The sequence below is a fragment of the Arvicanthis niloticus genome, chromosome 10 (genome assembly GCF_011762505.2).
Source record: "Arvicanthis niloticus isolate mArvNil1 chromosome 10, mArvNil1.pat.X, whole genome shotgun sequence".
NCBI classification, from domain to species: Eukaryota; Metazoa; Chordata; class Mammalia; order Rodentia; family Muridae; genus Arvicanthis; species Arvicanthis niloticus.
The window spans coordinates 23,670,649-23,693,242 of NC_047667.1; the positions used below are offsets into that span (position 1 = coordinate 23,670,649).

Here is a 22,594-nt window from a genome sequence, read left to right on the forward strand (position 1 = left end):
GGAGAGGGATCCCTCCGCCCATGTAAACACACATCATAAAGGGCAAGGGGAAGCGTCTTCTGTGGGGCGGGGGAGCAGTTGCCTTTAAGTAGAGATCCCTCTCAGGCCCTAGGTTCTCCTTGCTAGCTTGGCAACCGCCGGCTCCCTCAGCGTCTCTCTGGGTGGGTGTGGAGCCAAATAGCTGCTGCTTGATCTGAGAGCAGCAGTATCTCATCATTTAGGAGCACTACCGGAAATAGAGGAAGCAGGACTAGTAGACCTTGAAAGTTGGGAGTGAGAAAAGATGCCTAGGCCATAGACAACTGAGATTTTCCCTAAGCTCGTACCCTCCTGTTAAATACCCACAATTCATGTATGTCCAGAAGTCTTAAAGTTATAACCTACTTGATTTGTAGGATGTCAAGGGTGAAAGTACTGTGCTCTCCCAAGGCAAAGAACATGACAGGAAATCAACTCCTGGAAGACCCTCAAACGCACACAACTCATATAACACCCAGGGCCAGGGCCAAGAGTGACAATAAAAGAAACATTTTCAGCCAACATGATGGATTGTCTGAAATCCTAGCCCCTGGGAATGAGGTCAGCCTGGGCTACATCGTGAATTCTAGGCCAGGGTTGGCTACAAGTATGCAATCCTGTTTCAGGTTTCCCCTCCTCAATACATTATCATGAAAAAAAATAATCAAGGTTAAAAAATATGGCAAGCTGGGTGAAGTGACACATATGTTTAATCCTAGCACCTCTGAGTTTGAAGTCAAGCCTGGTCAATATGTGAATTTCAGGCTAGTCAGAGATACATAGTGAAACCTTGACTCGAAAATTTGGTAAATTCTATACTTCTTACCTAGGTTTCCCCTACGATTTTACAACTTGCTGCATCACCTTATTTTACAATGATTTTTTCCTGCATAGGTTGTTTCATTTGCATCAGGAGAAGTCTTAGTCAGGCTCCAAATGCCTGTGGAGCTAAGAAAAGTTTTGCCTTCTCTAGGAATTGCTGAACTGTTTTGGAGGCCAGGTACCTCTATGGAGCTTATTAAAGAATGAGACTTTTCTTCCCTTTACTGAAAACTGATTTGTATTTTTATATTTTAAAAATATTTTAGAGTGTGTGTGTGTGTTGCCTGTAGAGGCCAGAAGAGACATCAGAGCCCCTGAGGCTGGGGTGAAGAGGCAGTTGTGAGCTGATGGGCGTTGTTCTGGAAATCCAGCCTACATCCTCTAAGGCAGAAGCCGATGCCCCTAATCGGGCCAAGCTATCTCTCCAGGCCTGTTTTCTGAGGCAGGATCTCATTATGCAGATTTGGCTGGCCTGGAACTCTGTGTAGGATTAAAGGTGTGTGCTACCACATCTAACTTCTAACTTCTTCCTTTTTAAAGATGAAGAGCCATGGTCTGTGTGTGATGGGGTACATCTGTAATCCCAGCGTTTAAGAGGTAGAGGCAGGAGGATCAAGAGATCAAAGTCATCTTTGGCTATATAGAGTTCCAGGCCAGCCTCGGCCACGTTAGTCCTATTAAAAACTAAACCCAGGGGCTAAGAGAGATGGCCTAAATTCCGAAGGGAGGGCCGTGGACGCACTCATCCCTCCTTCTACTGTGGCAGGCAGTCTTTCCATGAGTGTGGTTGCTTTCTAGATTAAAGGAATCATTTTGTGTTCAAGGGCTACTTCTGAGCTCACTTTTTCTGGGGCCACCCCCCACCTTTTTATTTCATAGTTACTTAACCTTTCAGCTCTTCCTTTGCTTCGCTGAAATATCGGGATCAAACCTCCAGTTCTTATCTCTTTCCTTCAGACTGTACCTTTTTAGCCCGTTGGAAATCTGTGCACCAGAGATATCTCAAGCTCAAGGAGTGAGATGCCTGTCCCAGCAATGTCAACTGGCCAGACTCTTAGTATGGTATTCCTATGGTCCCCTCCTAGTCTTTTATTTCCTACAATTTCACTTCACTCTATAGCTCTGTTGAATTTATTTAGGCCCCATCATTCCTTCACTGTATTATTTCAAGATTCTTTTGCTCAAGTTCAGCCTTGGATCTGTGTAGACTTCTGTGCAACACCCCCACTTTCCAATAAACAGTCTGAACTGTCGGATTTGGTCAAACGCTTAAGCCCCTCACAGACTAAACAATCCCGAAAAGCACTTGAACTTTACACCGTGACTAGGATAAGCAAGTGCTCAAAGGGTTATTACTATCCTCAGTACTAGAGCTTGCGTCTGTCCTTGCTGTTCTTGTGTTTAAGCTGTTTTCTTGACCTGGAGAATCTTCCAATTTCAGTACTCTGCCTCTCGGGTTTTACTATGCAAATCCTTCGTGGCAAAATGTATGACGTGATTGGTCGACTGTAGCTCTGTTCTACTAGACTGTTAACTTCTTGAGAGCAAGAATTCTGCAACTTCAGTGGTCAACTGAAGCATTACGGACAAACATCCCAGGCGGAAGGCCCCTGCCCCTCCCGGTTAGGGGGCGGGGCGAGACCTGGCTCGGGGTGGCAGCGGGGACTTTTTTCCTCGCCGTGGCGGCGGAGGCGCACGGCGTGGGGTAGCGGCAAGACGTCGTCGGAGGAAGGCTGAAAAAGCCCTAGGTGTTGCCGTTGCTAGTAGAAGTCGGACTTGTCGCCCGAGCTGTGCGTGTGCACAGGTTTCGGCCCGAGCGGAGCTCGCTGCCGCGGTTGCGGAGCCTGCCCTGTGCTCGCCCCTGCCCAGGTCGCGGTGATGGAGCCGGCCACCGCGCTGCCCCTAGGCCCGCGCCCGGCGCTGCCCCTCGGGGGCCCGGGCCCGCTGGGAGAGTTCCTGCCTCCCCCCGAGTGTCCGGTCTTCGAGCCCAGCTGGGAAGAGTTTGCGGACCCCTTCGCTTTCATCCACAAGATCCGGCCCATAGCCGAGCAGACTGGGATCTGTAAGGTGCGGCCGCCGCCGGTGAGTCAGCCAGCACCCCGGATCCTGCTCGCGGCTGGGGGAGGGAGGGAGCGAGGACGCGCGGCCCGGGAGGCCGGAGGCGCGGGGGCGGGGAGCGGTCGTCCCGCGGGGCCCAGTCAAGTTTGGGGTGGCTCAGAGGGTGGGAGATGCGGCGGTGGGAGGAAGGCGCGGGGGCTCGTCCCGGGTGGGATGCGGGCCGTGAGGACAGCGGGCTCTGGCAGGGCGGCCGGAGGGCCAGGTCGGTGCGGCTCCGCGGGGGCTGGTGCGCTGCGCGGCGGGGCAGCGGTGCGGGCTGGAGTGGTGGCAGCCGCCGGGGTGGTCGCTGGGGAGTCCTCCCGAGCCCGGCTGAGACGCGGCCGCCGAGGCAGGGCTCTGGGCCCGCACGGCTCGGTGGCTGGTCCTCGCCTCCTCCTCGGGGTGCGGGGGTGTGTGATGGGTGGGGGTGGGGGACTTGCGAGTTGTCGTGTGAGGAGGAAAGTTTTCAATATGGCGGCGGGAGCCCCTGGTCCTTTGTGTGGTGGCGGCGTCGGCCCGGAGCTGCCCTCACCTGAGCGCCCCACCCTCCGGACCCGGGTCCCCCCCCCCCACCTGGTCCCTCGGCCTCCGGGCGTCCCCGGGGCGAGCTGGGTCAGGGGGCGGCCAGCGCCACTGGGGGCGGGGAGGAGCCGCGGGTCCGGTCTGGAGCGGCTGGCTGAGTGGTGGCGGGGGGTGCAGGGGTCGAGGGGGGCACTTTGAGGATCGTGGGGGCAGGTCAGGCGGCGGAGACCCTGATGCTCGCCCGTCCTGGCGGACGCTCGCACACGGACTTCGGGCCGGACCGCTTTGCTCCCGGGGGAGGCCTGGCTGGGGCTGAGGTGTAGAGGCCGTGCTTGTAGGGGAGATGTCAGACGAGCTCTTGGAGGTTTCATCCTGGTCCCTAACCTTCCCTACTCGGCCCTCCGGCGGTGGCTCCAGGGCCTCGAGCTTGGGGGGCTGTGAGGGGTGGGGTGTCCCCCCGAAGACAACCCTAACGGCTGCAACGTCCGCGGAGAGCCCGGCCCACCCCTTCCCTGTCTCCCCCGCCTCCCCTCCCGCAGCCGGAACTGGATGCGCTGCGACACCCCAGGTTTTTCGCCTACCTTTTGGGATGACCTGAGTCTGAGTTGGCCTGAACGACCGTTGGACCGGCCGGGACGGTTGGAAAGGTTTAACTGCCTTGCCTACCGTTTAAGAATTTTCTGTCTACCCCTGCTCTTCTCACAAGTGGAAGAAAACGACCTCCCCTCCCGCCCCCCGCCTTTTACCCCTTTCTCCCTTAAACTTGCTCTTTGTAATGGCATTTTGAGTTACCGGATTCTGTACGTAGACGTTCTAGAAAAGCTGTTTGCGAGAGATCCCTGAATAAGCCTAATCTTCCTACTACCCTCACGAACGAAAAATTAAAACACAGACACCATATTCTAGTTGCTCTTGGACAACTTTTGAAAACAGAAATGAAATGCCTCAGAAAATAACTGTCCAGGTCAGCTAGTATGGGGGAAATGTTTGGAAATAGATTCATTTCTTCTGGTGATATGGACAGGGTCGATTGTTGCGGCTTAAAGGAACGTTTCTGTTACTGTAGAGGCCTGCAGAAGTTACACCCTTGCCTGGTTAGACCGAAGGTTTTCATTCTGAAACGTGGACCATGTTTCAAACATTGAGCGATTTAGCTGTATCTTAATGTATCAGGAAAGATGAATGTGACTATTGCATGTTTGCATTAATGGGATTTTGTCCAGAAATTAGGAAACTTAGTTATTAGAAACCAAAATATAAGGAGTTAGGTTGCTGTGAGTTGTCCTCCATGTTGGCATTGTGGCATACTAGGACTGGGGTAAGTCCTTTTTCTTACCGTCTTTGCCTTTTATAGAGCTATTTTCTTCGAAAAATAGAGTTGCTCTGGTTAGGTTTGGCTACCCATTTCCTCATCTGGGCCAGCAGCTTAATGGCAGTCTTTAGGATTTTTGCGTTTGTTTTGCTTTTTTCCATTCTAAATGTCACACATGATGGCCACCATTTTGTATTGAGAATACTCTATACTACAGCCTGAGAGGAGAGGGGTAGAGAAGAACTAAGGTACACACATAACTAGTGCTGTTCTGGAGCCCTCCTTTGTGTGGAGGGGACTTGCTTCCTCCTTTGTTTAACAAACTCCTGTGCCAGTATGTAAGAGTTTGCCAGTATTTGCTGTTGATAGAACCACAAAAAAGAAAACCCAGAAGTTGTAGCTCTTCAACAGAGGGGTCCTGGAACAAAGGCTTCTTAAGAGACCGTAAACAGTCTTTGTTTGGGAAGTGTTTTGTGTTAGGGAAGCTGAAACAAGTGGTTTCATATAGTTGAAATGTGGCAGCAAAATAAACATTTAAGAAATAGGAAGTATTTTCCATGGTGTAGCTTTTTATAATTCCTGTATCTGTAAATTTCTGTTCATTGAGTTTTTGGAACTCTAATGGCTAAATTTCAGTGATCTGGAGATTGTGGTATACTTTTAGTATGTAAGGGGGAGAATTATAAAAGCCTTTCTATTTCCTTTTGTTCTTAGCTTTGTATCTTTAATTAATGGTACTTAGAGAGCTTTGGTGTGTACCTGTTTTCTTAGTGAGGAGCTTAAGCCGATTGGCTTGTGAAAACTTAGTGTGTTTACATTATTTTGTGTATGAGTTCTTAAAAGTTAACAACAAATTTGTGGAAATACAAACAGGTAACTGATAAAATGATGAGTCAGGACTATATGCAAACCTCAAGTTTAAGACAGCAGCCAACCTTCAAAGTGTCAGGGATAGCTAAGTTTATTTTCTGAGGTGAGACATTAAAATTTTACTTGGTTTTTATTTTCTTTTAAAAATGCAAGTATTTCCTCTTTGAGTACTTAGATGTTTAAGTACAAATTTTATTTCACTGTATAGTATTTGGCTACTCAGTAGATTTTTTAATTTCTCCAGTGTGATAGCTTTCAGATAACCTAACACGGCTGCAGTTAGGCAGAGTCCACAAGATTCTCCTTCTGTAATGACCAAAAGTCAGATTTAAATCAAACCCCAGATGGCACAATAAACATTATTTTTAATTTTTAACTTCTTTGGTTGTTTTGAATCCTTCATCTCCATCTTTATAGCCATTACATGTAAGACTGTTGTAATGAAGTCAGCATCTTGGGGTGGGTGGGGGGGAAGCTTGTTAATTCCACTTGGGGAACAAGGAGGAACTTAAAATACACTTTGTAAGGAGTGCTAATTACCACAGTGCTTAAGGGGCAGGGGCGTGTCTTGCTGTAGCTTTGGCCAAAGCCTTGAACTCACAGGTCTGCTGGGGTTAAAGGTGTGTGCCACCACACCTCTCTCTCTCTTTTTTTTTTTTTTTTTTTTTTTTTTTTTTGTCAAGTGTGGAACCCTGGCTGTCCTGGAACCCTCTCTATACACCTGGCTGGCCTTGAACTCTGGAGATTCATCTGCCTCTGCCTCCCTAGTGCTGGGATTAAAGGTGTGTGCCACCATTGTTCTGCATTTTGTTTGGGTTTTACATTTTATTTGTGTCTGTGTATGTGTACATTTGCACACATGTACCCATGATACATTGCAGTGTGGAGGTCAGAAGACAAGTTCGTAGAAGTCTGGTCTATCATTTGGGTTTTGTGATTAAATTCAAGAACTTGCTTGTTTAATTTGGAGGGCAGTAAAAGTCAAGGATATTTGGAATACAGGAGTGGGTAGGCAGAAGTTTGCTAAAATGGCAACTTGCTTTTTAGAGGGTTTAACATATATATTACATATATAGATATGCATATAGATATATGTATATATATATTCAGTATAGTTTATGTGCAATAATGGGATCGTTTTGTAGACTTGCCACCTTTTGTTTTCTTTGTGATTGATTTTTACTTTGTTTTTGGCCTGTATGTATATGTGACCATGGGCATGACTGTTGTCAACAGAGGCCAGAAGAGGGCATTGGACGGACCCCCTGGAACTGAAGTTAGAGAGGGGTGTGTGTGATCTGCCAGATAGGTGTGGGGACCAAACCTGGGCCCTTTGTGGTACAGTGCCCTTGGTTACTGAAGCATCTGTGCTGTCTTAGTGGGTTCACATTAGGATTTATAGAAAGAAATAAGTGAGGACTTAGTGTGATGGCATACCAGCATGATCTAGGTAACAGTTCCAGGCCTGGGCTACCTAGCAAGAACTCACCTAGAAACAAGACAAAAGGCTGGAGAAATGGTTCAGGTTAAGAGCATTTGTTGCTCTTCTGGAAGACCTAGGGTTGATTCCCAGCACCTACTCAGAACCATCCAGATCCAGTTCCACCGGATCTATTGCTGCCTTCTGACTTCTTCAGGTATAGGCACCTGTGTGGTGTTCATATATACGTGCAGGCAAACACTTAATACACATAAGTCTTAAAGGATGAAGAGTTGGCTCTATGATTAAGAGCTATTACTGTGCAAACATGAGGACTGGAATTCTTACTCAAATATCCAAACAACCACATAACAAATTGGGTATGGTCTACATTCCCTGGTAACCCCAGCACTGAGTGGGGAGTAGACAGGAGGATTGCTGGGGTTTTTCTGGCTTCCATCCTAGTGCAGAGAGTGATAGAGGACTCTGTACTTGGTACCCTCCTCTGGTGCATGCAGTAGCACACACACACACACACACACACACACACACACACGTACGTATATCATACACATGCAGCCCATTCACACATCTAACACAAAAATTTAAAAATCATTTAAATCTTTTTTCCTGAATATAGTAACTTTTTTTTTTTTTGATAAAGCTTTAACTACCAGGGTAGAAATGAAGTTTTAAGCTTCCATTACCTGTGCCTGTCTGTGGAGGAAGTGAGCAGGTGCCCACGTGCTTCTGCACTACTGTGGAGGTCAGAGGACAACTCTCAGGAGTTGTTTTCTCAGTCCACTCTGTTTTGGAGCCAGTTACTGTTTCTGCCAGGTGTACTTACTGGCTAGCTAGCTAGAAAGCTTCAGAGGGCTGGATGGGATCACAGATGCATGCCACCACATCTGGTTTTTTTATATGGGTCCCAGGGATTAACCTCAGGTTGTCAGACTTGTGCAACAAGTGAAAAGTATTTTCATCCACTGTGCCATCTCAGCGCCCCCTAACTTTCTTGTTTTGAGTCAGGGTTTCTCTGTGCAATAGCCCCTGGCTATTCTGGAACTCTCTGTAGATCAGGCTGGCCTTGAACTCATAGAGATCTATTTGCCTCGGCCTCCTGAGTACTGGAATCAAAGGCATATGGCTAGTTTTTAAAGAAAATAGTTACTAGTATAGAAAATAGTTGCTGTAGCTATTTTTCTAGATAAAAGCAAAGAGCAACATTCCTGGAATGAGGACCAAGTTGATTGTAGAGAACATGTGAAGTTTTCTCTTGTTGCAGTTACATAGGTACATTGCAGCAATTCAGGGTGAGCGCTCTAGTATTTAATAAGTGATGGTCACTTGCCTAGTTAAGTGTGGGGATGTATTGCATGGGTTTTAGCCACTGCTTTGGTTGCCTTATTGCAGTTTTGGGGACTTGTAAAGAAACTTGACCATTTTGAGAACAACTCTTAGCAGATATAGAGGTGTGGATTGGGTGGTCCGATTTCCTGGCTGCCTTGTTCCATTGCTGGAATTGGCCATATTTTATATCACCTAATTTGGAAGGGACTTTCTGGTCAGATTGGCCCTTTTGTCTGACAGAACAGTTGAGAGTTAGGAGTGCTCAGGAACGAAGAGTGCTTTGTGAGACTCTAATGTGTTGATTGATTAGGTTCCTAGGTAACTTTTCTTCTGTGCAGAAAGTGGTTTAGCTTTCAGCATTGACACAATTTCTGTGAGAAGAGTTGCTAGTTAGCATTTTATATGGTGTTAGTTTTTTCTTCCTTTGGTGCTGAGGATGGAAGGCCTTGTTCGTGTTCGGCAAGTTCTGAAGCACCAAGGGCTATATATTCTCAGTCCTTGTTTTGTTCTGTTGTGAGACAGGGTCTTGATATTTTTATCAAGCTAGCCTGAAACTCCCAGAGCAGCCCAGGCTGGCCTCAAACTCAGTACTTTGCTTTGAATTCTAGGATTACAGGAGTATCTTAACATACTGGGCAAACATTCTTCTTTAATTTTAATTTTCTTTAATTTTAAAGTAAAGTTGTTGCCAGGCATGATGATGATGCATGCCTGTAAACCCAGTATTTAAGACTGAGGCCAGAGGATAGAATGTTTAATGTCAGCTGCTAAGCTCTTAAAAATCTGTTTCTTTCAAGAAATATTGTTTTAGGGATAAACATTGTTTATCAAATCTGTGTGTGTTGTGTGTATTCTTAAAAAAGTGTTTATTATGTAAAAGGAAGGATTATTTTAAAAGCTGCCTAGAGTTGGCTTCTGTGCATCTGTATTCATATTTGTGCATGCAAATGACAGTGCTCATTTCATGGCATATGCACTCAGAGATCAGAGATCAATCCTTAGCGTTGGTCCATGCTTCTTGTTTGAGACAGTCTGTTTTTCTACGGTGTATGCCAGGCTAATCTTCATACTTCTGCCTCTTCTTGCCATCTTCCCATAGAAGCCCTGAAATTAGGAATGCTGTTCCCATGTGGTTCATTTTACATGAGTTCGGAGGATTCAATTTTCAGATCTTCATGTTTGTACAGCAAGCTCTTTTACCCACTGAGCCATCTTCCAAGCCAGCCCTAGATTTTTTTTTTTTTTTTTAAATCTGATTGCATCATGACCTTGGATAAGGTCTGTTTACCCCAATGTGTATACCGTCTCATCCGGCTCTAAAGGGATCTGACACTGACCTAGGGCTACTGTCTGGATTAATTAATGGATTGCAAGAGCTTAAATCAAGTTGCCTCCTACCTCCTTTCCCATTGCTAAGAAGAGTCTGGGAACAGATGTAGCAAGACGAAAGTCTGGGCCAAATACATATCCCTCATTTTCCTACAGAGAAGAGTTGATTTTAGTGAAACTTGGAAAGGCAAAAGCCCAACAACATCAAAGCTAGAATAAGAATTGGACATGGTGTTGCATTCTGATCTGCATTAGTTTAGAGGCAGGTAAATCAGTTAAAGGCCATCCTGGATTACTCATTATGTTCTAGGTTAGTTTTGGAAATATGGCAAGACCTCCCAACCCCATTTCTAACCTTCAACCCTAGAATATACCTGAATGTGATAGGTTATTCCCAGCATTCAGGAGGCAGAGACAGAATCATGCTTTCAAGGCCAACCCAAGACTATAGTGAAACCTTGTATAAAAATCCAAACTAGGGCTGGGTGGTGAAGCACACCTTTTAATTCCAGCACTTGGGAGGCAGAGGCAGGCAGATCTGAGTTTAAGGCCAGCCTGGTCTACATAGTGAGGTCCAGGACAGCCTGGGCTCTGTTTCAGGAGAAACCCTGCTTTGAAACAAATAGCAACAAGCACCCCAAACTAGTGGGTGCTGGAACATGGAAGGTTAACTGAAGGGCAGCCATAGGGAAGTCACTGTTCATGCCAAGGTGAGACTTTTCAGTGATGGCTCTGTTTTGGGGTCCCCTACACTCCTATAACCCCTTACTCATTATCGGGGAAGCTCAATACACTGAAAGAAAACCCACACAGGGAAGCCTCTTCCCACATGAATCTAACAAATATAATCTTCCTATTTGTTTGTTTATTTGTTTATTTAAGAGGGTTCATGTAACCCAAGGTGTCCATGAACTCCCTACCTTCCAGGTATTGGATTATAGCTATGCATTATCACATTCTACCTTATTCCTTGTTTTATGTGTGTGAATGTTTTGCTTGCATGTGTGTATGTGGACTATTAAGTGCCTAATGCCTAAAGTGGTCAGAAAAGGGTATTGGATCCCCTGGAACAAATGATTACTAGCTGCCTTGTGGGTGCTGCAAATTGAACCTGGTCTTCTGGAAGAACAACAAGTGCTCTTAACCATTGAACCATCTCTCTAACCCCTATGTGTTTGTTTTTATTTTTTAAAGGTCTGTGTGAGTGTATGTGCATATGGATGTGGGAAGTCATGTACCTGTGCACCTGTAAGAAGCCAGAAAAGACATTAGACCTTTAGAACTTGGAAAAACAGTGTTGGCAGATGCCCTGCTTGAGGGCCTGGGATCAGAACTCCAGTCCTCATGATTGTGCAACAAGTGCTTCTAACTGCTGAGCCATGTGCTCCAGCACATGAGGCAGGGTCTCACTGTGTGGTACTTCAGGCTGACATCTTGGTTTATTCACATGTAGGTTTTCTCAGTACCTGAATCTTTAATTTGAAGCCTGCCAGGCCTGTAACCGAAAAACAATTTTGTGTGTGTGTGCGCCTAGAACCTAGGGCCCTCCTGCATGCTAGGCAAGCACTGTGCCAGTGAGTTACAGCCCAGCATATCTTCTGTCACTTTTTTTGTCTCCATGTTTTAAATAATAGACAAACTTTTTTTTCAATGAAAGTAACTAGAATTCATAATCATAAAAACATGGAATTATGGGTCTGGAGATTTATGGGTCTTATATTCTTGTAAAGAACTTGATTGGGTTCCTAGTGCCCGTGTCAGGCTCATAACTGCCTGTAATGCCAGCTCCAGTAGTCCAGCTCCTCAGACCTTCAGGGACAGCTGAAGTCACATACATACACATACCTAAAGCCTTGGAGTTATAATCTCTCCTTAGGACCTGTATTTTATATTTTATCTCTCTTTGGTGGACCTATGCATTTTATACTTTTACTATGTTTTTACTACTATGCTTTTGTGTATGTATTAGTTTTAGGTCAAGCAACTTAATAATGCTTTCTAGATATATATAAGTACTGTCCAGCTGGAGGGATGGCTTGCTCATTAGATAAAATGCTTGTCTCTGTGAAGTATGAGAACCTGAGTTTGAGACCAAGAGATATACAAATTCTGGCCGTATGTAGTAGCCCATTCTGGCAATATCATTGCTGGGAAAACAGAAGACAGGAAGATGCCTGGGGCTCACTGGCCTGCCAGTTTCACCTAATTGTTCAGCTGTAGGTCAACCGGAGACACTTGGTTTAGAGGAGTTGAATATCCTCCCTGACTTCCTCATACACTCCTCAAACACATGTGTACCTGCACACATACACACTCATTAGAAAGATACTCCAATGGTAGAAAAAGCCTGCTATTAATGTATTATTTTGTATATATGCATGATGCATATATGGGTGCATGTATCATGGCAAGCATGTGGAGGTCAGAGGGCAACTTTATCAAGTTGGCTCTCCTTTCAGCTTTATATGGGTTCCAAGGATTGGCTTGTAAGGCAAAAACTTAACTGCTGAGCCTCCACTACAGCCCCATGTACTGAGTTCTAAGTCTTCAAATTTCAAATGTTAAGCATTTTAGTTGGTATCTTGTGTAGTTTGGCGAGGTTCTTTTCCTAGCTGTGTTCTTCATGTGGTCCATCCTAAGGCATTCTGTTCATTCCTTTTAGTTTTGTCACATTGATTGGGGCCAAGTTGGAATGTTCAGAGAACTAATGTCTAAACCTAGTGTGGTTTTAAAGCACTTACTTGGAGCTATTGTCTGTCTGTCTGTCTGTCTGTCTGTCTGTCTGTCTCTCTCTCTCTCTCTCTCTCTCTCTCTCTCTTTCTTTCTTTCTCTTTCTTTTTTGGTTTTCGAGACGGGTTCTCTGTGTAACCTTGGCTGTCCTTGAATGCACAGATCCTTGCCTCTACATAAATGCAACTTGTTTAGTCTATGCATCTGATTATGAGTTCTGGGCTGACCACTTAGTATTGGATAACCAGTATGACTTTCTTGTTTTTTTTTTTTTGTTTTTTGTTTTTTGTTTTTTGAGACAGGGTTTTTCTGTGTAGCCCTGGCTGTCCTGGAACTCACTCTGTAGACCAGGCTGGCCTCAAACTCAGAAATCCGCCTGCCTCTGCCTCCCAAGTGCTGGGATTAAAGGCATGTGCCACCACTGCCCAGCCGGACTTTCTTGTTGAGACTTTGTTGTTCTCAGCATCCCTAGTCATCTGTAGTTATTTGTCTAGGGTTCAGGTCCCCATGAGATTCCCTTGTTAGCATGTCTATTGGGGTCATCCTAGTTCAGGCCTTGTTTAGGCAGCCATGTTGATGAGTCTCTATGGGTGTAGGTTCTCTGGCATTTCTAAGAGAAAGCTCTCATATCAAACTTCCTCTTCTGGCTCTTAAGAGGTTTCCCACTTCCTCTTAAGATTCCTGAACCTTTTGTTCAGCAGTTGTGTTGCAGATATATCTGTTGGGGCTGGGCACCTCACTTGTTCTGAGTTTTGATAGGTTGTAGTTTTGTAGTGATCTCTGTTGATGTTTGTTTGAGAGATGAGTCCTACACTGATCTTTTTGTTAATGTCCTGTGTGACATTGACATGTATCCTGTAGGCTGCAATGATGAAACACTGTTTTACTCTAATTGTATAATGCCAGAAACAAGGAACTAATCCCTGTTACACCTACATAATTACAAGGATCTTCAGGCAGTATCCTTCTAGTTTTCTATATGGTTATACCAGCTTATCATTTGGAGATATTTAAGCCAGGTGGCAACTTCTTGTCTTTGCCAGGCTATATTTGAAGGTAAAAGACAGAAAGTAGGTTCTTTTTCTTCACATCTACACTCCATACTTGTGCGTGCGTGTGCGTGTGTTAGGCAGAGAGGAAGAGTGGAGAATAAAAAAGGTGTGTGCAGAATTTTTGAAGTATAACCTTTACTTTGTAAAATTTAAAGTATTTAAGATTGTTCTCCTTGAGGTACTATCCAATATTATGATGCATTTTGGACAAATTGAGAATAGTCACCAGATTTTCCTGTAGGATAGCTTCAGGGATTTCTGTAGATATATTGGGTTTTGATTTTTTTTTATATATATTTCAATTGTATTAATTTTCTTAGTTTTTCTTTCATTGTTAGTCTTATGGCTCTTTCTATTTTCTGTTTGTAAAATATGTCTTTGCTATAAACAATGGGTAATTGTTCATTAGATTCTTTTTTTTTTTAAGAGAACAGTGTTTAGGATTTAATTTTGGATTCTAAAATAAACTTGGCGTGGTGTGTTTTCGTGTGCATGCACCACAGTCACATGCATAGGATATTATTAGGCATCTAGTAAATGAAAACTTTAAGAGAAAAAGTTATTTAGTAGAATAAAAATTTCACAGCTTCTGGTAGCACTTTAATTATTACATTATCCTGGACCTGTACTATTTTCAGAGTTTTCTTAGTTTGCTCATAAAAGAAAAATAATGCGGACCCCTCTTTACATGCTAAAGTTGGAAAGAGATAGTATATGGTGGAACTAGGATTTGAACCTAGACGTCTTCAGTTAGTGATCATTTATTAAGAATAAAGAAATAGAGACAGGATCTTACTGTGAAGCCCTGCCTGGTCTGAAACTCACTAATCCAGGCTAGCCTGAAACTCTGCATGCTTCTGCCTTAGGAGAATCCCATGACACCCAGTGGCTTTTTCTCCTTTTCTTAAAAACTAACCTTATTGGTTTTTCAAGACTTTTTCTGTGTAGCCCTGGCTGCCCTGGAACTCACTCTGTAGACCAGGCTGACCTTGAACTCAGAGATCCATTGCCTTTACTACCATAGAATGCTTGGATTAAAGGGGTCATAGAGTGCTGGAATTAAAGGGGTGTGCCACCAAGATTAAACTCACGCAGAAGTATTCATGCCATTGTGTATAGCGCTTTAACATGTTTAATGAATGTAGCTTTTCCCTTCTGGTCACTGAAATACAAATACACGGAAATAGTAAGCTACAGATACACAACATTAGAGCATCGTTTTGTATTTTTAGGTGTCTGGCCTTGAACTCTAGCAGAGAGTGACTCCTGATTCTTCTGCTGCTAATGCACAGGTGTTAGAACATAAACACAACAACAAAACCCACCAAACAAACAGAAAAGTACCCCAAGAAAGTGTGTGTGTGTTCATGTATACAGGGTACATGTGATCATCAGAGCAGCTTTGGGAAGTTGGTTCTCCTTCCACCTGTGGTCACCTCAGCTTGTCAGGCCTGACACCAAGTTCCTTTATCCATTGAGATAAATATATATATATATATAGTGTGTGTGTGAGATGCATGATGTATGCACATATGTCACTTTCCTTGTGTGGAGGTCAGAGGACCACTTGGCGGAGTCTGTTCTTTTCCACTTTTAATGGGTTGTAGAGATTGAACTCTGGTTATGTAGTTTGCAAAGTAAGTTTTATGTGTTGAGCTGTTTTACTGGCTCCTGGTTCATTTTTAAAAAATGATTTATTTTTTTATGTGCATTAGTGTCTTGCCAGCATGTGTGTCTGTGTAAAGGTCACCCAGAGCTGGAGTTAACAGAGAGCTGCCATGTGGGTGCTGGGAATTGAACTCAGGATCTCTGGAAGAGCAGCAGTGCTCTTAACCACTGAGCCATCTCTCAGCCCCTGGTTTATGTATTTTATATATTTTATTTGTTTTGGTTTTTCTAGACAGGGTTTCTCTGTGTAGCCCTGGAACTGGTTCTGTAGACCAGGCTAGGCTTGAACTCAAAAGATCCTCTTTCGACTACCAAATGGTCAGATTAAAGGCGTGCCACCTTTTAAAAAAATTTTGGAGGTCAAGAGGTCAGCATTGGACGGGAGGAAGACAAGGATTTTATAAAGCTCAGGGGTAGGGGATTTCCGAATGGGGGATTTGGCAGGCAAATAGCCTGCGTCACAGGAGCAGAGTATGACAAGTTAGTTCTAATGACCTCCTGAATGAATACGTGATTGCACAGTGGGCGTAATTAGGCAGTTAGAACAAGGTGGTCCCAGAACCTTTGAAACAAAGGTAGGGTTGCAAGATGGTTATGAACAACTTTGTAAAACATGATCACCATTCCTGGAACAGGCAATACTGAACCATTTGTAGTTAAGGTTACAGGTAGGGCATAGCCCAATTCTTGAGAAACATGTTTAATTATAAACATGTATGAACTTAGTTTGTTTTTACTATGGCTTTTAAGCTTAAGATGGAGGCAGGCTGCTTCTTCAAAGAACAGCTATCAGGAGTAGGTGTTGACATGGGTCTCTCTTGGTCTTTTTCTGCAGTGTATTCCAGGGTAGCCTGCCTCACCTGACAATGGGGCAATTCCCCTGTCTCTACCTCCCATCTCTCTGCTGACATCATAAATGTGCATGCCACCTCCAGCCTTAATGTGGGTTCCTTGGATTGTATTTAGGGTGTTAGCTTTGCATAGCATGTATGCCTATCATCTCCCCAAAATGTTCTTTGAAATAAGTTGTTTAAAACTTGAAGGCTTTGGGCCAGTAAAATTGCTCAGTGAATAAGGGTATCTGTCACCAAGACTGGCAATTTGAGTTCAATTTCTAGAACCCAAACAGTGGGAGGAGAGAATGAGATTCTTTCCTGAGTGTTCAAGAAAAACAAGCTGGTGGCTTGTTGGCTCACTGTATGTAATCCTTGCTCTCTAGAGGCCAGTGTGACTTCAAGCTCAGCCTGGGCTTGATATTGAGACTTAAAGCAAAACAAACGGGAAAGTTGGATTTCCCGGGCATACCCGATTTTTTTGTACTTTGCACTGCTGAGGATTGGACTCAAGGTCTCTTGAATGAATGCACGGGGAACTGCATTCTCCCATATTTGAATTACACTTCAATTTCCCAGTGATGGCAGATAAACATAACGCCAGCTTGTGAGTTAGAATTGTGTTGTTGACAGGATCTCATGAAGCTAGCTGACCTGGAACTCCTTCCTGTGTTACAGAGGTTGTTCTACACTCCCAGTGTTGGGATTACAGCCATGTGCCACTGCTCCTAGTTTTAATTAAAAAACAAAACAAAACAAACAAACAAAAAAAAAACAAACCTGCTTTATTTTGTTTTGAGAGTTTTGCTTGTATTTTGTCTGTGCACCATAAGCAAACCTGTTGTCCACAGAGTTCAGAAACGGGAGTCATATTTCCTGGACCTGGAGGTACAGATGGTTGTAAGCCACCGTGTGTGGGTGGTGGAAACAGAACATTGGTCCTCTGCTCTTATGCAACCAAGCCTTCTTTCCAGCCTCCTGAGCTCTAATTTGAGTAAAGCCTTTGTCTCCTGAAATTTATTTTGGGGTTTACTATGTAGCTTAGACTATTTTTTTTTGCCTTTGACTTTTAAGTGTTGGAATAACAGTACTACCACACCAACGAGGGATGATAATGATAATAGTGTTATACTATTAATATCATTGTTATGTGTATGCACATGCTTACATCACTTGTCCTGGGGCACATGTGTAACATGTCAGTGTTGACCAGAAAACAATTTGGTTTTCTCCTTCCACTGTAAGATCAATTTCAGGTGATCAGGCTTGCATAGCAAGAACTTTTACATGCGGAACCATCTTACCGGCTCTAGATTTTCTTTCTCCTGAGATGGGGTTTCACTGTATAACTGGTTGTCCTGTAGCTCACTGTGTAGACCACATTGGCCTCTAACTCCACTGGTCTCTACCTCCCAAGTGGGGAGATTGATGTTTGCCACTACACTTTATTGGAATTTGTCCCTTTAATTCAGCTGTTGAAAGTCTACAAGTAAAACTGGATCTGGTAGTGCTCAGCTGTAATGTTAGATCTCAGAAGATAAAAGCAGGAGGATGCCAGGCTACATATAAGATCCAGTCTCACAAAACAGAACCACACAAATAGATAGCATTGTAAACCTCTTAAAGAGTGGAGGGTGCACTATACATGTACAGGCCACATGAAAGCAGAGGTGAGAGGGGATGAAGCTTAAGAGTGCCTTCCTCTATTGCTTCTCCTTATTACTTTGGACATGGTCTTTCACTGGGCCAGAGAGCTGGCCTTTTTAGCTTGGCAGGCTTGCCAGGGAGCTCTGTGTCTCTCATGCCTGGTTTTTTAGGTGGGTGCTCGCTAGTCAAACCCAGGTCTTTGTTTTCAGAGCAAGCATTCTGACCCATTGGGCCACCTGCTGACCCCTTCACCCATCTTTTGCTTCTGTGAAGAGAAACGGAAGTGTTTCTAATCTTAAAGAGCAAATAATATATATCTGATCACAGTCCTTGGGAGTCAGAAGCAGGTGGATCTCGTTGAGTTCAAGGCAAGCCTGTTCTACATAGTGAGTTTTAGGCCAGCCAGGGATATACATAGTGAGACTCAAGCAGAGACAAGACAACTAAACATGATGTTATACTGGATGGAATACAGGGACACAAAAGGGATAGTAGTTTAAATGTGTGTTTGTGTGTGTGTGTGTGAATAAAGGATAAAGTGTGGGGTTCAATCAATGAAACAAATATAGTAATACAAGATATTAATAGAAAGAGAAACTAGTTTGATATAAAACTTCTAAAAAAGCCTATTAAAGATGACTTTGATTGTTATGTTTTATACTTTTTCACACCGGTTGAAGAGCTCTCAAGGATAAGAATGGCTGGGAACGCACAGCTCAGTGGTACAGCGTTTGTGGTCCAGGGCTTGAGAACTAGCACCACTATTAAAAAGTATAGAAAAGTTTTTTTTTTTTTTTAAAAGATTTATTTTATGTATATGAATACAATTATAGCTATCTTTAGACACACCAGAAGAGGCTGTCGGAGCCCATTACAGATGGTTGTGAGCCACCATGTGGTTGCTGGGAATTGAAGTCAGGACCTCTAGAAGAGCAGTCAGTGCTCGTTAAGCCATCTCTCCAGCCCAAGGGTGGTGGTAGAGAAATGACTTAAGCTGTAAAATGCATTGGCTGTGGAGGATCCAGATTTAACACCCAGCACCCACATGACAGCTCATAACATGTAACTTCAGTTCTAGGGTACCTTGACACCCTCTTTTAGCCTGAATAGGCACTGCATACACTTGGAGGTTAAGAAACGTACATGTGGACAAAACCCTCCACACATAAAATTATATGAATACATTAAGAAAAAAGAGATACAACTGAGGCCCTTGGACAGTAGTTACCACCAGCATTATATGTGTGGGTTGGATCCCAGTAGAGCTGGGGTAATAAGTGATTCTGAGTCACCTGATGTGGGTAATGGAAACAGAACTCAGGTCCTCTGTAAGAGCAATAGGTGCTGGCCATCTCTTGAACCCCTTATTTTATCTTTATTATTTGTTTACTTTGTATATGTATGTACACATGTGCCACAGCAGGTGTGTGTGTGTGTGGGGGGTCAAAGAACCATTTTCTAGAATTGTTCTCTTTTTCTACTGTGTGGGTCCTGGGATTGAGCTTACATCTGATAGGCTTGTGCTAGTGTCACTTGTCCTAATTACTGAGAAAAGCACCTAAGTTGTCTACTGTATGTGCTTCTCAAGTCCTTATGGTAATCTGTGTCACCCTCAACTGAAAGAATTACCCATCTATTTTAAAATACTCCCTAAAACAGATTTTTTTGGATCTTAGCAATTTTGCACTGAAGTTTTGTGTTAATTTTTAAAACCTATAAACCATAAGAATATGGATTTAGGCATCTGCTCTTCCCATCTGCTGGCACTGGATTGTAATCCTGTTAATACATAATTCTGATGATGAAAATAAATAGATTAATATATAAGTAAATAAGTGAAAAGGTAAAAAAATCAAACTCCTTCCATAATCTTGATGACAGTTTCATAGAGTATGTGTAATTAGAAAAATGTCTCGGTTCTTAATGTTATTTTTTTGTACTGTTAGCAAACTATTAAGAATAGGCTCTTTTTTGGATGAGTTTTAAAATTTATCATCATCAGTATCATCATCATCATTGGCTTTTTTGAGACAGGGCTTGTTTGTGTATCAGCCTGGCTGTCCTGGAACTCACTCTGTAAAACAGTCTGGCCTTAAACTCAGAGATCTGCCTGCCTCTGCCTCCTTGAGTGCTAGGATTAAAGACATGAGCACGTTTTCTTAATACGATACGTTTTGATCATATTCTTTCCCTCCTTAACTTTTCCCAGATCTTCTCTGCCTCCTTGCCACTTAACTTGATGTTTTCTCTCTTTTCTCTTTCCATCTCAAAAGTTAAAAAAAAAATCTCAAGTAAGACAACAAAAACCCCAAAATACAACCAAAACCTAGACCCCAAATACCTACCAAACCTGGGCATGGTTTGCCTTGGAATAAGGTTGATAAACTCAGTGACACTAATTGCAGAAAATGGGTTTCCCTTTCCAAGCAGGTGTTAATTGCAAATAGCTTCTTGGGTTAGGGGCCAGCTTTTGTTCCACTCCCCCACTTTATGCTGGGATCTTGTCTGGTCTGCTGTGGTGCAGGTCAGTGGGTGCTGCCAGCCTCTGAGCTCTGTCTGGTCTGCTGCGGTGCAGGTCAGTGGGTGCTGCCAGCCTCTGAGCTCCTGTGTGTAGCAGAAGGCGCTCTTCCTTGGATTCATCCTACTTCTGCTCTTAGACTCTTTCCACTTACCTCTTCTTCCTTTATACATCTCTTGTGAGGAGGAGTTTGATTTAGACATTCCTTTTCGGACTTAGATAAGCACTCCAAACGCTCACTCTGCAGGTCCTCCAGTTGTGGGTCCTAGTGTTAACTGCTGTCTACTGTAAGAAGCTTCTCTTGAGTTGAGCCAGTGTCTTCACCTAGTGAAGACTGGCTCTGTGGGGCTGACAGGAGGAAGGAGTAAGAAAGGATGGAGATGTGCTAGAAGAAAGGAACAGGAGAACCCTAGGTCTGCACCAGGAGGCTGCAAGGTGGGCTCCTCAAGTGGGCTTGGCACTGAGTTTTAGCTGGTTTGCCTTCAGGGGTCAAAACACTAACTTGTAGCTTCTATTGAGGGTACTTTATCATTTTGCTAATTATTAGACCTCAACATGACGATAGAATTTCTGTAATTAGAAGCATTTAGAATGTTCAGTATATGTTAAATATATGGATACTAAAAGAAGGAAATTCTTAATGGATTTGAGAAGACAGGCATTGTTTGAAAGTTGCTCTCACCGGGCAGTGGTGGCACACGCCTTTAATCCCAGCACTTGGGAGGCAGAGGCAGGCGGATTTCTGAGTTCGAGGCCAGCCTGGTCTACAGAGTGAGTTCCAGGACAGCCAGGGCTACACAGAGAAACCCTGTCTCGAAAAACAAAAACAAAAACAAAAACACAAAAACAAAAAACAAAAAAAAAAAAGAAAAGAAAAGAAAAAAGAAAGTTGCTCTCATGGGTAAATTTTTGCTTTTGAACCATTGCAGTTAAATGTGCTTTAAGTGATTGTTGCTAAGTCACTGCTGGGATTAAGAAAGCTGTTTACTTGCTTCTCAGTCCTCTCTCAGGACTCTGAGTCTTCAGCTGTTTAATTGTCTTTCCAAGGAGCACGTTTCTGACTGCCAAGGAAAATAATTAAGCCTTTTAGTAATACAATGCTCATAGTTTTGTTTTGAAAGAGTTAAAACTTTTGTATGGTGGTGGTGGTAGTGCATGCCTTTAATCCCAGCACATGCAGGCAGTTGCAGGTGGATCTCTGAGTTTAATTAAGGCCAGCCTGGTCTACAGAGTGAGTTCCTGGAACCCAGGGCTATACAGGGAAACCTGTTTCAAAAAACTAACCAACCAACCAACCAGACAAACAAAACTTTTAAAAGCAAAGGAAATGAAAATAAATCCCAGCAGGAAATTTATGTAGAACTGCATTGTAGTTGATAAATTGTTTTATTTAACTTTTTTTTTTTTTTTTTTTTTTTTTGAGAGAGGGTCATGTTTTGTATCCCTGCCAGGCCTAGTACTCAATATGTACAGTCTAGCCTAGGCTCAAACTCACAAGATATCCTCCAACCTCAGCCTCCCAAATGCTGGTATGGGATTGAGCCATACTGTACCTGGCTTACTAGAAATAAACTCCTATTACTTATACTTGCAATGGGAGTTCTTTTATTCTGTGTAAGAGTGATTTATGATCCACATTATTCATAGGGGATAAAAATTTTACCTTTTGGTTAGATTACCTAGACTTTGCTGAATATGTCTTAGTTCTTGTGATAGTTGAGTACTCATAGTGTGTAGTTTCAACTTTAGATCAGGTATGGGAGTGCATGCCTCTAATTGTAGCAGAATGGTCTACATACATAGCATTCCAGGCCAGTCAGGGCTACATAGTGAGATTCTGTTTCAAAAACAAGAACCAAAAAACCCCCCCAAAAAACAAACAAACAAACAAACAAAACAACCCCCCCAAAAACAATCAACCAATCAAAAAAAACCACAAACACTTTTAAGAGCCTTTTTATTATGACTTCTTTCTTACTTTGAAGTATATTTTTATTTATGACTGTTGTAAGAGGACAACTTTTGGAGTCAGTTTTTTTTTTTTTTTTTTTTTTTTTTTTTTTTTTTTTTTAAGATTAAAACAAAACAAAACAAATGTGTGTTGGTGCTGACAGAAGCCAAAAGAGGCAGTCAGATTTCCTGGAACTGTGAGTTACAGTTGGTTGTGAGCTGTCATGTGGGTGCTGGGAATTGAACTCACATATTCTGCAAGAGTGGCACGTGCTTTTAACCTCTTCAGCCCCTCTCTCTTTCCTTCTGCTGTGGTGCTGGGGCTTGAATTCAGCTTATCAGGCCGTGTCCCGAGCATTTCTATAAGCTGAAATAGTTTGCCAGCCTGTGACTTACAATTTTTCTACTTTCTCATTTAAAACAACTATGGCACAAGGCCAGACTTAGCCAAAGATA

The 22,594-nt window shown here is 43.4% G+C and overlaps 1 protein-coding gene across 2 annotated transcripts in view; it reads left to right on the top strand.

Annotated features, from left to right (window-relative positions):
- The first annotated feature begins 2,492 nt into the window (after positions 1–2,492).
- The window catches only part of Kdm5b (lysine demethylase 5B), a 73,317-nt gene continuing 53,215 nt past the window's right edge, over positions 2,493–22,594 (top strand). The window contains exon 1 of one of the 2 annotated variants that reach the window (XM_034512744.2): positions 2,493–2,922. In XM_034512744.2, coding sequence (XP_034368635.1) covers positions 2,719–2,922 — 204 coding nt within the window. In that variant the 5' untranslated portion in view covers positions 2,493–2,718. Of the gene's footprint in view, positions 2,923–3,056; positions 3,161–22,594 lie in introns of those variants that run through there. The other variant, XM_076941235.1, reaches the window with a different exon arrangement.